Raw genomic sequence first — 15,387 nt, 5'->3', positions numbered from 1 at the left:
GAGTGAAGCTGAACCCTTTGCATGATATAGAAATTTAATTCAAAATGATGAAAGCCTAGATGTAAGAAATAATACTATAAAACTCTTAGAAGAACACATAGGGGAAAGCATTACATTGGATTTGGTGATAATTTCTTGGATACAACATCAAAAGAAAAAGTAGCTGAACTAAAATATATAAAAATTAAAAACTATTGTATATCAAAGGATAACATCAATGGTATAGCAAAAGTAGAAAGATCGTATGACCCAGCAACTCCACTTCTAGGTAGATACTCATAAGAATTGAAAGCAGGTTACAGCATGTTTGTGGCAGTATTAATCACATCACAACAGCCCAAATATGGAAACAGCCCAAGTGTCTATTGACACATGCTACATCATGGATGGACCTTGAAGACATGTTGCTAGCTGAAAGAGGCCAGACCAAAAGGCTGTGTATTATATGATTCTAGTTCCATGAAATATCCAGAATAGGTAAATTCAGAGACAGAAAGTAGAATGGTTGTTTCCAAGGAATGGGGGAGGGAGAAATGGGGCTTATTTTTCTAATAGGTATCAAGTTTCATTTGGCAATATGAAAATTCTTCTGGAGGTGGTGATGGTTGCTCAACAGTGTGAATGGCTCAACACCACTGGACGGTGCACTTGGAAATTATAAAGATGCTAAATATATGCATTTTCACCACAAAAAATTTAGGTGTAACCAAAATTTGCAATAGAAACTTGGCCAGTACTGTAATTATTAAAGCAATTTAATCAATAATTAAACCCTTCAATAAAGAAAACTCTAGACAAGATAAAATGCATTGACAAGTTGCACCAAATATTTCAAGAAGAAATACATTCTTACACAATTCTTCCAGAGAATGAAAAACTAAGGGATACTTCCCAACTTATGAGGCAGAACCAACCAACCAAACAAACAAACACAAACTTCCACATCAAACCCCAAACAGACTCTACAAGAAAGGAAAAATAGAGGACAATTTTGCTCATGAACAGAAATGCAAAAACCTAAACAAAACATTAGCAAATTGGGCTGGGGTTGGAGCTCAGTGGTAGAGTGCTTGCCTAGCATATGTGAGGCACTAGGTTCGATTCTCAGCACCACAATCAATCAATCAATAAATAAAATAAAGGTCCATTGACAACTAATTTTTTTTAAAAAAAGGTTAGCAAATAGAATCCAGCAATAAATCAGAGGGATGAGCACCTTGAGTTATTCTAAAAAATACAAAATTGGTTTATCACTAGAAAATGAAATAATGTACCTTATCACATTAATAGGGAATATCTTATATTTCAACAGATTAAGTATTTAATAAAATCCAATATGCATTTATGTTAAAACTTATGGCAAACTAGGAGTTGAAGAAGACTTCCTTAACTTGATAATGGTGATATGAACAAATTTGTGGGTAGTATCACACACTCATTGAGATCAGAAAAACACAAAGATATCTGCCATCATAATTTCTACTGAAGATTGTACCAGAAGCCCCAACTACCACAGTGAGGCAAGGAAAGGAACAGAAAAATAAAATCTGGCCTTCTCCACAGATGATATGTTTGCTAAACCCATTAACACAGTATATTTTTGCATTTAGTTTGGTGTCTTTCAAAAAGTGGTTTTGCAGAAACTCTGATGGTTTCATATTAAGATACTTTAATATTTTGATGCAATTGTAAATTCCAATACACTTGCTAAACTCTTATTAATTCTAATTTATCTGTCCCTTCATTTGGATTTTCTATAAAAATAGAATGAACATAGGACCCAGCAATTCACCTTCTATGTACATTCTAAAAGAATCGAAAGCCATTAGGAGAATGTGGTTTTGATATATAGAGAAAGAAAAAATTGACCAATAGAACAGACTAGAGTCCCAGAGACACAGCCACATGTAAGTGGGCAATTGGTATTTGACAGACCTGACATTGCAGATCAGTGGGGTAAGCATGGGGAAACAAAAGGGAAGAAAGATTTATAATTTTTCCTTTCTTATTAGGTCTTTAATTTATCTGCTTGATTTTATGTATGTGTAAGGTTGGAATATAATTTCATTTTTATATGTGTTCAAAAATCCCATTGGCACAGAACCATTTATTGAATCCATTCTTACCTTACTGATCTGCAATTTCAGATCTGTCAAATACCAAATGCCCGCATATGTGTGGGTGTGTGTCTGGGACTCTAGTCTGTTCCATTCCTCAATTTTTCTCTCCTAGACAAAAAACGACAACAACAAAAAAAAGGGGTATGGAGGGAATCAGTATGTCACAGGGAGAAGAGGAAGCAGACCATAGAAAGCACATTGGCCAAGTAAGGCAATCTTGATTAGAAAGTGGAACTTAACTATGAACTTGGACAGAAGCACTGGATCTTCTAGCTAATTGTCAGCAGGCATTCTGAGATGCAAAGGGCCTTTTGACACCTACCCTGTCAGGTACTTCTTGAATCAAAGCCTTGCAGGCCAGGCCAGGAAGAGTTCCAGAAAGTGCTTTTGATTTCAAATGGGGGCTCAGTGTCACAGGAATACAGTATCTGCTCAGTCCAATTCCCTGGGACTTTAAGTCTTGCTAACCAGTGCAGGCCTCAGCAAAGAAACATGATGAAGTCTTGCAGTGTTTTGAACTCAGGCTAGTGTGAGATTGTTGCCTTATTCATTTCCCCTTCCAGGAAGCACCCATATTTTCCTTCAGTGACTCTCCAACCAGACGAATGATGCTGCTAGGATACTATGTTGCAATTTATCCTTTGCTTCCTTAGTAATTTCGGACAAGCACACCTTCCCCTTGACCCAGCGCAACTCCCCTCTCCCTTCCTCACACCCAGCTTGGGGAAGTGGTGCCTATACATACATCCCCACCTTCCACTCCAGGGCCTCCCTCAGCCTCGGGGAGACACAGAAGCAATGCAACACAGTCCCATTCCTTTGGCTAGGTGCAAAGTTATTTCAATAGAAGTAAATTTTTCTGACTGCTCATATGATATAATATCATGTAAAAATAGCTAACGGTGGGGTGGAGGGTAAGAGAAGAATGGAGGAACTTTGGATTGTGTAGAGGGAAATGAGGGGAGGGGAAGGATGTGGGGAAGGAAAGATGGTGAATGAGACAGACATTATTACCCTATGTACATGTATGATTACACGAATGGTATGAATCTACACCGTGTACAACCAGAGAAATGAAGTCATACTCCATTTGTGTACAATGAATCAAAATGCAGTCTGTAAAAATTAAATTAAATTAAATTAAAAAATAGCTAGGTGGATGTGTATCTATGAGGAGGTAGCTCTGAGAGACTCTGACTTGGAAGATACATTACATCAGATATATAAAATTCATTTGGGGGAGTCCAGGGAAGGACCCTCCAAAAGCTAAGTCTCCAGGGTGGCTTAAATTGATATTCTGAGAGACTCACCATATCTATAAGATGCCATGGGTAGAAAGCACACAGTGGTTTCAGATATGAGCCTGAAATCAAAACACAGAAGAGTACATGCCTCAGAATGCCAGGGGTCAATTTGCAGTCAAATAGCTGCACACAGTTATAATTCTACAGTGCTGGATATATCAGGTAAATCGGAGGCAGGTGTGTATTTGGGGATGGATCATGAATCTCCTGAGCAAATAGAAGAGGCTGGGTAAAGTAAGAAACATTCTCAATCAATGTCTCCCAGAGGCAGGATGGCAAGGTGACAGCCAGAGAGAGAGAGCTGGGCTCCTACAATCCTGGATCAATAGTTCCTGCTCCCTGCTTTTAGAGAAAAGAGAGAAAGGAGACCCCTTTAGCAGCCAATGCCAAGTGCTAACTGACTCGTTTAGGATCAGTCACAGGCAGCCCTCAGTTATACGATTGACAGATCAAATACAGGGTGCCTGGTTAAATTTAAATTTCTGATAAAAACTTTTTTTAGCTATAAGCATGTCTGAATATTGCATGGGATGTACTTATACAAGATTTTGCTTGAAATTCAAATTTAGTTGTGTGTCCTATGTTTTTGTTTGCTAAGGCAGGCAGCCCTATGTGTGCAGGTGATCAGGGTGGGTCTGGCAGCAGGGAGTGGCTGAGGTCTGGTCTCCACTCTCTGGGACGGCAATGTAGCCCAATGTATTTCACTGAAGTGGGCAGGTTATTGTCAAGTATTGGGTTGGGAACCTCATTACCACAACCAAGACACACAGTGGGGTTTATTGTGAGGATCAAAGCCAAATTACATGAACTGGAACAAATATGTAAAAGTCCCATGGGGGATTGCACCGGTATGGCTGAGTCACTGACTGAAAGGCCTAGATTCCCTACATGGACAGGGGCTAAGAGAGGGTAGAGTAGAAGCAGAGTTGCTCCAAGAGGGGTCTCTGTGCCACTTGCATCAGAATCACCTGTGCCCTTTGGGAAGCATGCATGCAAGTTTTGGGGCCCAGCCACAGACCTACTGAAAGCAAGTCAAGGGGGAAGGCCTAGAAATCTGCATTTCCCCTAAGCACTCCTGGTGGCTTTGACATGAACTAAATTTGAAAATCAGTGTGCTAGAGTCAACAACCAGGGATGGCCTGCAAATCATCAATGAGGTGCAGAGGTTAGGGTATGAACTTGGGAGCTAGACTGCCCAAGGTAGACTTAAGGTCCTACCACCAATATCTGTGTGACCTGGAGCAAGTGACTTAACCTCTCTGGTCCTCAGTTTCCTCATTTGTAAAGAAAGGATGATGATTGTGCTGAAATTCTAAGGCTATTGTCAGGACTAAAGGAAGATATATGTGCTAAGCCCTGAGAACAGTCTGGCATTTAGAAGCACAAGTAGGGCCGTGCTAGCAGTTGTTAGAACTGAGTGGACCTGCTGGGGAGATAGAGGACCAGTTTGGCCCAGGTTGGTACCCATGTCCTGTATGCTGCAGTAGGATGGACTGAAGCAGAACTGCCACAACAAATGGTACAGGACTTGATGCATCTGAAGTTATGAGGCTGATATAAAAGGAGCAGTCTTTAAATGCATGGGTGATCATGCTTGGCCAGAATGAGAAGCTAAGAAAATGGATATTATTCATTAAGCTCTAATTAGCAGGTAAATTGTACAGGGGGAAGAGAGTCCAAGTGTTACTACAAGTAATTAATGTGCTGCTTCTCTCCCTAGTCACCCCTTGATTTGAACCACCTAACCTGTAGTCTATCAGGAGCTAAGATTCTGGAAATATCGTCTGCTAATTATTTTGGCAAGTCCCTGATTGCACTAAAGGAAATGGATGTGTCCTGTTCTCTCTAATGACTCAAGCACAGAGAGAAGATAAAGTGGTTCTAGCCATGATGAATTAAGCCCAGAGGATTTGGAGAGGACAATCATTTTCTCTGTTCATTTAACAAGTGTGAATAATGTCCCAAAGTTGGTGAAGTAATGTGATCAGACATCATCTGATTATGAGAAAATCCACCACTTCTCCCAAACTGGTTTTGAATTGGCTGATGTTATTACCTGGCTGGCTCTTATTTCTAGTGACTTGATTCTTGCCTAAATCCCCACTCAGCGCCTTTGAGGCTTCAGTCTTACTCTTGAGTCCTGGCCCTAACCTCACCAGAACCAGACCTCCCTTAGGCTGCGCTGGCCCCTTTCTCTGATAATACCCAGCTTCCCTGCTTGTGGACATGGAGTCTGACCTGTCTGTGGGCCAGCAAACTTCCATACTTTCCTTGTGATGCTGAGAATTGGGATTCATCTTTCTTGTGGAAGAGACACAATGTATGTCAGGGACTCATCTAGGTGAGATGGGAAATGAAAATAAGTCAGTTTGTATGTCCCACACACATGATGGCCTCTGATGCTGAGCAGTGCCCATTGGGTGACATCCACCAGGAATTAGAGCCTGGAGGCAAGAGACCTCAGGGCCCAAGTCAGTTGGGTACAGTCTCTCATCTCCCAAAAAACTCCTGTCCTCATTTTGTCAGTTTTATACATTCGAGCATCAACCAATGGTGTAATGTGACTTTAGGAAATGATTCACTACTTTCAGAGAAACATTGGCCAGAGGAGATCGGAGTGTCTGAGACAGGGGGAGAGCAGTGGTAGAACTAAGAGGCCCTTTACTTTCTATCTTGAGGCAGGGCTACTCAGGGCTAAAAGAGGCCGAAATGTTCCTAGCAGTATTCCTTATAATAATGAAAAAGTGTAAAGAATTCAAGGGTCCATCAATGGATGGGTAGACAAATAATAGGTGGACTGTCTCTATAATGGAGTATCATTCAGCCATAAAAAGGAATGAGATCCATGGTACTGCATCAGTGGACCCATATGTGCTAAGGGAAAGAAGTCAGATACAAAAGGTCCCATATCGTATGATTCATTTATATGAAACGTCACTATACGCAAATCTACAGAAACAGAAAGTGGATTTGTGATTTTTAGGAGGTGGGAGATGGGTGGAGGGGGGTGAGGAGGGACTGATGATTGTTATGGAGTTTCTTTTGGGGGTGATAGAAATGTTCTGAGATTAGTGGTGAGGGTGCATAATTTTGTGAATATACAAAAAATAACTGAAGTGTACATTTTAAAGGGTGAATATTATGGTATGGGTGTTACATCTCAATAACAGCAAACAGCAACCAAAAAGCAAAAATAAGAATGCAATATTTACCTGAGAAGTCCCAGAGGAAAACACTATCTTATGAAGCCAGGCTGCAAGAGACAGACCCAAGGCCAAGCAGAAGTTGAACCTATATCTAAGCCTGGGTCCCTCCACTAGACTTGGCATGACCTTGGGCATGTTCTTCCACCTCTCAAGGCCTCAGTTTCTCTGTCTGTCTAATGATATTGTTGTGAGAAAATATATCCCTGGTGAGCTTTAGGAAACAATAAAATGCTTATTTAAAATCTTACTCCCTAAGCAGCTAGGCACGGTGGCACACACCTATAATTTCAGTGTCTCAGGAGGCTGACGCAGGAGGATTGCATGTTCAAAGCCATTCTCAGTGAGTTAATGAGGCCCTGAGCAACCCATCAAGACCCTGTCTCTAAATAAAATCTAAGAAATTAAAAAGGGCTAGGGATGTGGCTCAGTGGCTAAAGCACCCCTGGATTCAATCCCTGGTACCAAAAACACACAAGCCAACAAATAAAAACCAACAAAGAAGGAAAACTACATTCACTAATTATAGGCAAGGTGTTATTATAGAGCTTAAAGGTTAACTGAGAACCTAGAAGATCTGATGAAAGGCAACCTTCCACTATTGCGGCCCCTCAGACTTCTGAAGAAGATGCAGGCACCATCCTCATGTGCACAAATAGGTAACCCATTCCTGAGCTGGAAGTGCCCCTTGCTCTCTCATTCCTTAGGGGATATATTAGGTCTCCTATATTTCATTTCAGTATCACAATAGCTGTCTACCTTGCTATTTGGGCTTCCTAGCAGGACTTTTAGAAAGAGAATTTTAAAACCGTGAAATTTTAAAACCATACACCCCAGTGTATACCTAATAAAGGGCTCCCCTTTAACAGTTGCAAAGCAAGTGAATTTAGTGCACATAAGATTTGTCCTCCTCTCTCAAACAGGGCCTGATTCTTTCCCTTTTGTTTCTATGTGACTTATTCAATATCCATCTGTTTTTCTTAGAGCTGGGATGATGTTCAGTGTCTTTATTAAGACTAGTTGATAAAAATAAGACAATTAATTTAACCAGATACAGAATTCTTTCCCCTTAGGTCATTAAAACATTTGCCTCTCAGTACTGAAAAATTCAAGTTCCAAGAGGTCATGGTCAAGTAGTGTCCAAACAGGGATAGAGGGTAGGGAGTCATCTTACTCTTTTTCTCCCCTCTACTCCTAATTCAGGAAGTCGGCACGACATCCATATGCAGATCTCTGTATCAGGGGACTCTGCCAGCTCTAGGGCTACTTCAGCTCAGAAGCACATCGTGCAGGAGTATAAAAATGCCTGTAATAGTTTGCAATCGCTCCTTACAGGTTTGTTGGGGGTGGTGGTGGTCAAATGTCTTAAGTTAGTGGAATGCTTGTTTCCTTTTATTCCCTTCAATTTTATTTTGTTTGTTTGTATTCAAAACTGTTCCTTCTCACAAGTGAAAGGAATCTAAACCCTCGCGGAATCAGTATGAACAACCTAATGCGGGTCTTACAGAATACTCCATGGTGTGGACTGGCTTTTGGCTGCTGGTCCCTTCTCTAGGTGCACAGTAGTGTAGACAGGACAACAGAGCGTGTTCTTGGGCTGTGTTTACGGGGAAGTCCTGGCTGATTCCAGCAGTGCTAGAGCGCGGCCAGGATTGCAGCCAGGGAGGAGCAGTGAGATAAAGAATATGAAAAGGCTTCCGGCGGGAGATTGTTTAATTCGCGCCGGATTCCTGCTCTTGGTGGAGAGCACAGGATGGGTGTGGGGGTTTCATCTTTAAGAAGGGAACACATTTCCACTTAGAACTTTTTAGCTCGAGAAATTGCAATTTTAGGTTTCAGCAGTGGTTTCCCCCCCGGTTAAAGGTCTCAATGTTGAAATCGATCAATGAACCGGTCCCCTGACCACCCCCCTCCCCCAAGTGGGTCTTCTTACCCGGGGCAGGGGGGCTGCTGTGTCCAGACGGTGGCGCTCCCGCCCAGTGCAACCCCTCTCCCCAACTGCAGCGAGAGGGCTGGTACGGACCAAGTTTCAAGGTGTTCGAAGAAATTTCCTGGGAGGCTTCGGGGGCTGGGGGAAATTACAGACACGAGCTGTAACTTTTTTGCAGTTGGCAGAAATCCACTCCCATGACCAAGGCTGTTGAGGGTGCCAGTGTCCCAATCGCGCCCCCTTATTTTGTCAGAACATTCAGAAATTGGGTGTCGGGTGAACTTCAAGATACGGGGCGCAAGGCAGAGAGCCCTGACGTCTGGGAAGGGAGATCCACGGAATAACGGTTGACCCGACATGGAAGGAATCGAAATGAAAGACCCCCGGCAGGGGATGACAACGGAGAGAATCTGAGCAGAATGTTGACTGGAGGGGGCTGACGCTGGTCTGTCCGCGGCTACTTAGCTGCTCCGCGGGGCACCTCGGCTCCCTTTTCCACCGCTGCAGCGCAGCTTGCGCAGCCTGACCGCTCCGCACCACCCTAAGGAAAGTGCTAAACACCTGGAGAGGGGAAGGAGGCCAGAGGCGCTTGCCTTGGGTTTCTTCGAAGAGCGGCAGCCCAAGAAAAGGGCTTTCTTGTCCATTTTATTTTATCCCCAAACAGCCCTTGAACTCCAGCCTCTGGGTGCTGGCAGCTGGGAGGGAAGAGTTCCCCGCTCTCGTTTGCTTGAAAGCTGGGGACTGACTGTTCACTGACTGCCTCCTTTCGCTCTCTGGGTGCAGACCCATGCCCCGCTTCCAGAGTAAGGCACAGGGTATCTTTCTTCATGGAGAACGCAAGACCAATACACCCGATTGCGCGGCTTAATCGCTGCTTCAGCTAAGGGATCCACGTGGCTCCCAGCGTGTACTCTCTAGAGAGTAGGGTTCCCTATGTGGAGTAGGGGCCCCCATCGCCCGTCTTCTGCTCCCCACGGGGTGCAGAAGGCTCTGGATTGGCAAGAGCACTGGTAGTGGGATTAATCTATTAAGGAAACTGTAGTGGTGAGGGTCTAGGATTCAAGGTGCCATCTACAGTTCCCCCAGGACCCGATGAAGGCTGCGGACTGGCTTGAGCTGTCACTAGTCCCTGAGTAGTACCCTATGACCCTGCTCTGCAATCTACAACTCTGCCAGGTGTTCGTGTGCGGGGGGTGGGGCAAGGAGAAAAACTAGCTAGAAACGGCTATGCAGCGGCTGTTAGGGAGGGGGAGGTGGATTTTGAGCTAGTCAGGATGCTAGGTACCTGAGGGATTTGGGAGCGGGGAGCTGGCTAGAGGGGAGGCACATACAAGGCAGTCCGAAGCAAGATGACACCTCTTTGTGGATTCGTCCAAGAAAAGTGGTGACTAAGGCGGGGGTGGTCAAGGAGTTCTGATTGGTCAGGGGGAGGGGTTAGGGGTGGGGCTAGCTGCCTCTAGAGGCTTTAAAAGCTCATCGGAGAGGGGCGGTACGCTGTCATTTGCTCTCTGAGCCTCAGAGAGGTAGGCACGCTTTCCCGGAGCTCCCGGTGACAGCGCAGGTGTTTACAGTCCGGACCCGCAGCTGCTCCCCAGCGTGCCAGGAGATCTTAGCGGTCTCCATGAGCAACATGGGGCCCACCCTGGCGGTTCCCACACCTTATGGCTGTATTGGCTGTAAGCTGCCGCAACCCGACTACCCACCGGCTCTGATCACCTTCATGTTCTGCGCGATGGTTATTACCATCGTCGTAGACCTGATAGGCAACTCCATGGTCATTTTGGCGGTGACAAAGAACAAGAAGCTCCGAAATTCTGGTAAGTCATCATTCCAACCCGCTACCCAGTGTGCAGCAACTTACAATCCCCAGGGTGGTGTTTGGGTGCCCCGAATAGAGACTCCCTCACATTGAAAGTCCCTACTCCCAATTTTCAGCAAACCTGGGTGTGGGGTGGATGATGTTGTGCCGGGGTCCACGAAATTAAAGCTTCTCAAGGTTGGGGGAGTTAAGAAAATTAGCTTAGGACATCTACGAGCAAAGCCTGGGTTCCCGCTGTGCGCGGGAAGCCGGCTGAGCTCTGTCGGGTCAGGGAAGTGACACGGAGAGAGTTGGCACCTGAGCGGAAAGTCTGGCGGCCGCCCGGGGACAGCCAGCCGAGCCTGACACCACAGGGGTGGCTGCGCGGAGGCACCTCAGGCCGAATTGACGCGGAGGGAGCAGCGGCGTTGCGCCTGAGAAAGTTAAGTTCGCAGCGGCCGCGGCGGCGCTGACCGGAGCGCAACGCTGCGGCCGTGCCCATGCTCGGTGGAGACCCCGCTCACCGCAGCCTCGGAGCTCCAGCGCGGCTCCTGGGCGACGGAGCGCAGACCCCCACACCCGAGTATCGAGCCGGGAGGTCTGAGCCCGCTAGAGCCGAGCTCCGTCCGCCCGTCCCAGGGCGCACGGCAGGAGGGAGGCGTTCGGCGGGCTGGCGCTGCAGGTGGTGGCAGCGACGGCGGCGACAGCGGAGATCCTTGAGGTTTGTAAGCAGGGTACTGGGGGTCGCGGAGTGGGGCGGTGGAGAGGTTCCGGATCTCAGCGCCAGGGACCGGGGTGGTGGAATAGAAGGCAGCAGAACCGGGTAAGGATTCGCGGCAGGGTGTTCCGAGAGTTCTACGGGAAGGCGAGGGTCTCAGACTACAAAGCGCCGGGGTCTGGGAGCGACGAGCGGGGCTTCCCTTGCTTCCAGCGGTTACAGAGGGATCAGGGCAGCAGCGAGTGATGCTGGGGGCGGCGCGGGAGGTTGCAGAGCGCTGGGACTTATGTGGTGGGTGGGGGCGGCAGACACCGCAAAGCAGTGAGCCCCGTTTTCAGGTTGGGCGGGAGAAGGCTCCGGAGGGAAGGGGGAGTGGCGAGGGTCCCAAACTCCGTGCTCAACTGGCGGGGAGGGAGAGGGTGGCGTCCAGGGAGGGTCTCAGCCGCCAAGGTCTCTGTCAGCTTTGGTGCAGGGGAGCCTAGGAGTCTAAGGGAGGGGGGTGACAGACCTACCAGACTTGCGCGGGAGGGGCGCAGAGGAAAAGAGGGTCTGGGGTCTGGGAAAATACTTTGCTGGGACAAGGAGATCAAAACGCACAAATTTCAAAACTTAGTCACAGAGTCATTAAAAGTTTTCTTTCAAACTGTGGTGGGTGCGTCGGACTTCTTGGTACCCCAGAGACGCGGGGCAGCGACTTGGACCTCACCTTCACCGCGGTGGTGCAGTCTGGAGGTGCAGACTCACGGAGCCCTGGAGAACCACTTACAAAACCCGTTTTCTTTGCTTTTCTTCTTTCCTTTTCTCCTTCTCTTTCCTTTCCTTCTATAATTCAAATAAACTTTTTTATGATTGTTGTGGTTTCGTTTTTAAAGCTTTGCTAGTTTTTTCCACTTTTCTTTCACAAATTCGTTACTTTGAGGGAAAACCCTAGAAAGAACATTTTTTCCGTAGAAAGAGCTGAGACCAAATCTTGGCAGTGTTGGCGCTTGGAGGCAGAAGGAGCCGTACCTTTGCCCTTTTAAAAAGTCCTATTTTCTCCCAGTCCAAGATGAAGTGCAATATTTTGCCAAACCAATGCTAATTAGCAATAAGGTGTTTCCAGAGAAAAAGGGCTCGGCGCCTGCACTTGGCCTCTTCTACTTTTTGTGAAAGGTTTTCCGAAAAAAAAAAAAAAAAAAAATTCACACCTCTTCCCTACAAAACGGGAATGGGGGGACCTCTTTCACTTTCCTGTTTAGCCCTCGGGCTCCAGTAAAGCTCAGTGCCAGGGGCCAGGAACCCGGAACCCGTGCAAGGTTGCTGAACCGGCTAGTGCCCGGCTCTGCGTGCAGACGGGATTTTCCTCCATCTGCGACCACTCTCAATTTCTTTGGTCTCAGACTCAATTTTACAGGGCATTACCCCTTCCCTCAGGTTTTACTCTTAGGTTATCTGGAAAATGGTAAGTATTTGGGCTCAGTCTTTGATTATTGTCTGATTTTTTTCAAAAGCAACGCTTTAAGAAAACGGTCTGTAATGCCCTTTATCAGAATATACTCTTTAGATAGGATTTCACTATATATTCAATGCAGGGCTAGAAAATGAGAGGGCTAATTATTTATTATTATTATTTATTATTATTATTCCGATGGGGGCTTCCTGACACTCCTGCATTCTCCTTGCCCCACCCTAGCTGTTTCCTAAGGACAACTCCGTCTAGCTCACGACCACTCCCTCCTTCTCTCCTCCTGCTTTCTCCAGTGTGGAAAAAGTTTACATTTTGTTTTTCTCTAAAATGGCCTCATCGTGACTGCTCCTCACAATGCTTTTGTACTCACTCTTTCTGTCTTTTGTTCGCTTCTTTCCCAGATCAGAGGTGACACTGAAAGGAAAAAAGGTGGGCAAAGACAGGTCTCCAGAACCTGGATGTATATCTGAATCACCTGAGACCCGCTTGTAAAATGACGATAAAAACACGACTGCATTTCTTTTTTAAAAAATTCTAGAATTCTAAATTGTCACCAATACAGTTGACTTTTCCCTCCACCTTAAATATATAGATTTCCACATTTTAACCATTTATTCTTTGTCTTCTCCCCTTTTCTCCCCCCACCATTTTTTTTTTTCCAGGCAACATCTTTGTGGTCAGTCTCTCTGTGGCTGACATGCTGGTGGCCATCTACCCCTACCCTCTGATGCTGCATGCCATGTCCATTGGGGGCTGGGATCTGAGCCAGCTCCAGTGCCAGATGGTCGGGTTCGTCACAGGGCTGAGTGTGGTCGGTTCCATCTTCAACATCGTGGCCATCGCTATTAACCGTTACTGCTACATCTGCCACAGCCTCCAGTATGAAAGGATCTTCAGTGTGCGCAATACCTGCATCTACCTGGTTGTCACCTGGATCATGACCGTCCTGGCTGTCCTGCCCAACATGTACATTGGCACCATCGAGTATGATCCTCGCACCTACACCTGCATCTTCAACTATCTGAACAACCCTGTCTTCGCCGTGACCATCGTCTGCATCCACTTCGTCCTCCCTCTCCTCATAGTTGGTTTCTGCTACATCAGAATCTGGACCAAAGTGCTGGCAGCCCGTGACCCTGCTGGGCAGAATCCTGACAACCAGCTTGCTGAGGTTCGCAATTTTCTAACCATGTTTGTGATCTTCCTCCTTTTTGCAGTGTGCTGGTGCCCTATCAACGTGCTCACTGTGTTGGTGGCTGTCAGTCCAAAGGAGATGGCAGGCAAGATCCCCAACTGGCTTTATCTTGCAGCCTACTTCATAGCCTACTTCAACAGCTGCCTCAATGCTGTCATCTATGGGCTCCTCAATGAGAATTTCCGACGAGAATACTGGACCATCTTCCATGCTATGCGGCACCCTATCCTGTTCCTCTCTGGCATCATCAATGATATTCGTGAGACGAGGGAGGCCCGTGCCCTGGCCCGTGCCCGTGCCCGTGCTCGTGACCAAGCCCGTGAACAAGACCGTGCTCGTGCCTGTCCTGCTGTGGAGGGAACCCCGCTGAATGTCCGGAATGTTCCACTGCCTGGTGATGCTGCAGCCGGCCACCCTGATCGTGCCTCTGGTCACCCCAAGTCCCGTTCCAGGTCTGCCTCCGCCTACCGCAAATCTGCCTCTAGCCACCACAAATCTGTTTCTGGTCATTCCAAGGCTGCCTCTGGCCATTCCAAGTCTGCTTCTGGCCACCCCAAGTCTGCCACTGTCTACCCTAAGCCTGCCTCTGTCCACTTCAAGGCTGACTCTGTCTATTTCAAGCCTGCCTCTGTCCATTTCAAGGGTGACTCTGTTCATTTCAAGCCTGCTTCCAAGTCTGCCATTGGTTACCATGTCTCTGCTGGCAGCCACACCAAGTCTGCCTTCAGCCCTGCTACTAGCCGCCCTGAATCCACCACTGACCATGTCAAGCCTGCTCCCAGCCACCCTGAGTCCCCTGCTGCCGACTACCTTGAGCCTGCCACCACCAGCCATCCTGAGCCCACTGCTGCAGGCCACCCTGAGCTGTCTGCCTCCCACTGCCCTGAGACCATCGCTACTAGCCACCTCGAGTCTGATGTCACTGACCTCCCTGAGTTTGCTTCCAGTCTTACCACCGTGTCCTTTGAGCCTGCTGCCAGCCAGCTGGAGCCAACTGCTGCTGCTGACCTTCCTGACCCTGCTGTAGTCACTCCTGCCACCAATGATTACCAGGAGGTTGTAGTTATTGATGTTGAGGATGATTCTGATGAGATGGCTGTGTAAAAGTGCTCTTGTGGGTGGCCAAGCAGTGGTCCACTTTCCAGTATGTTCTGCATATGTAATCCAAAGTGAGATACATTTACTACATCTATACACAGAGACACACTGACCCACAGACATGGCATAAGCTACATCCACCTTTCAGGCATACTCCTCCTTGATATCATGTACTCTAAAAAAGTGTGTGTGAGTGTGTGTGTATGTGTGTGCTTGCTATTCTAGAGATCAAATTTCCCTTGAGCCTAACATCTGTTTTTCCAAGCCTCCCTTTCCTCCTGCAGTTGACCTTCGGCCCTCAGTGATCCCTGGAACATTAGACTTTGATTTTCCTGACTCCCTTCCCCTTTCTCCCCATTCCTCATTTCCTCTGCCTTGTTCTCGCTTTCTTCTCTCATTCCCCAGGGGTGGGGGAGGAGTGCACGCGCAATGGTAAAGGTGTGTCTTGGTGATGACTTCTATAAAGTGACTGCACAGCTTTATACTTTTAACTCTTTGTTGTACTTTTAATGGCAGTCAGAAAAAGTTAAATAAAGTGCAAGCACTTGAAAGTTTCTTTTCCAAATTTCAGTGA

General features: G+C 46.7%; 1 protein-coding gene across 1 annotated transcript; it reads left to right on the top strand.

The window, feature by feature from the left end:
• Positions 1–10,187: 10,187 nt before the first annotated feature.
• Positions 10,188–14,819, top strand: GPR50 (G protein-coupled receptor 50; the record flags this gene model as incomplete). Its single annotated transcript, XM_079123569.1, has 2 exons — positions 10,188–10,374; positions 13,183–14,819. 2 exons carry the CDS (start codon positions 10,188–10,190, stop codon positions 14,817–14,819), a joined length of 1,824 nt encoding a protein of 607 aa, XP_078979695.1.
• Positions 14,820–15,387: the final 568 nt, after the last annotated feature.

Source organism: Sciurus vulgaris, assembly GCF_902686455.1.
Source record: "Sciurus vulgaris genome assembly, chromosome: X".
In the NCBI taxonomy this organism is placed as follows: Eukaryota; Metazoa; Chordata; class Mammalia; order Rodentia; family Sciuridae; genus Sciurus; species Sciurus vulgaris.
Note: the sequence above shows the minus strand (reverse complement) of the source record. Positions and strands in the feature narration are given on the sequence as shown.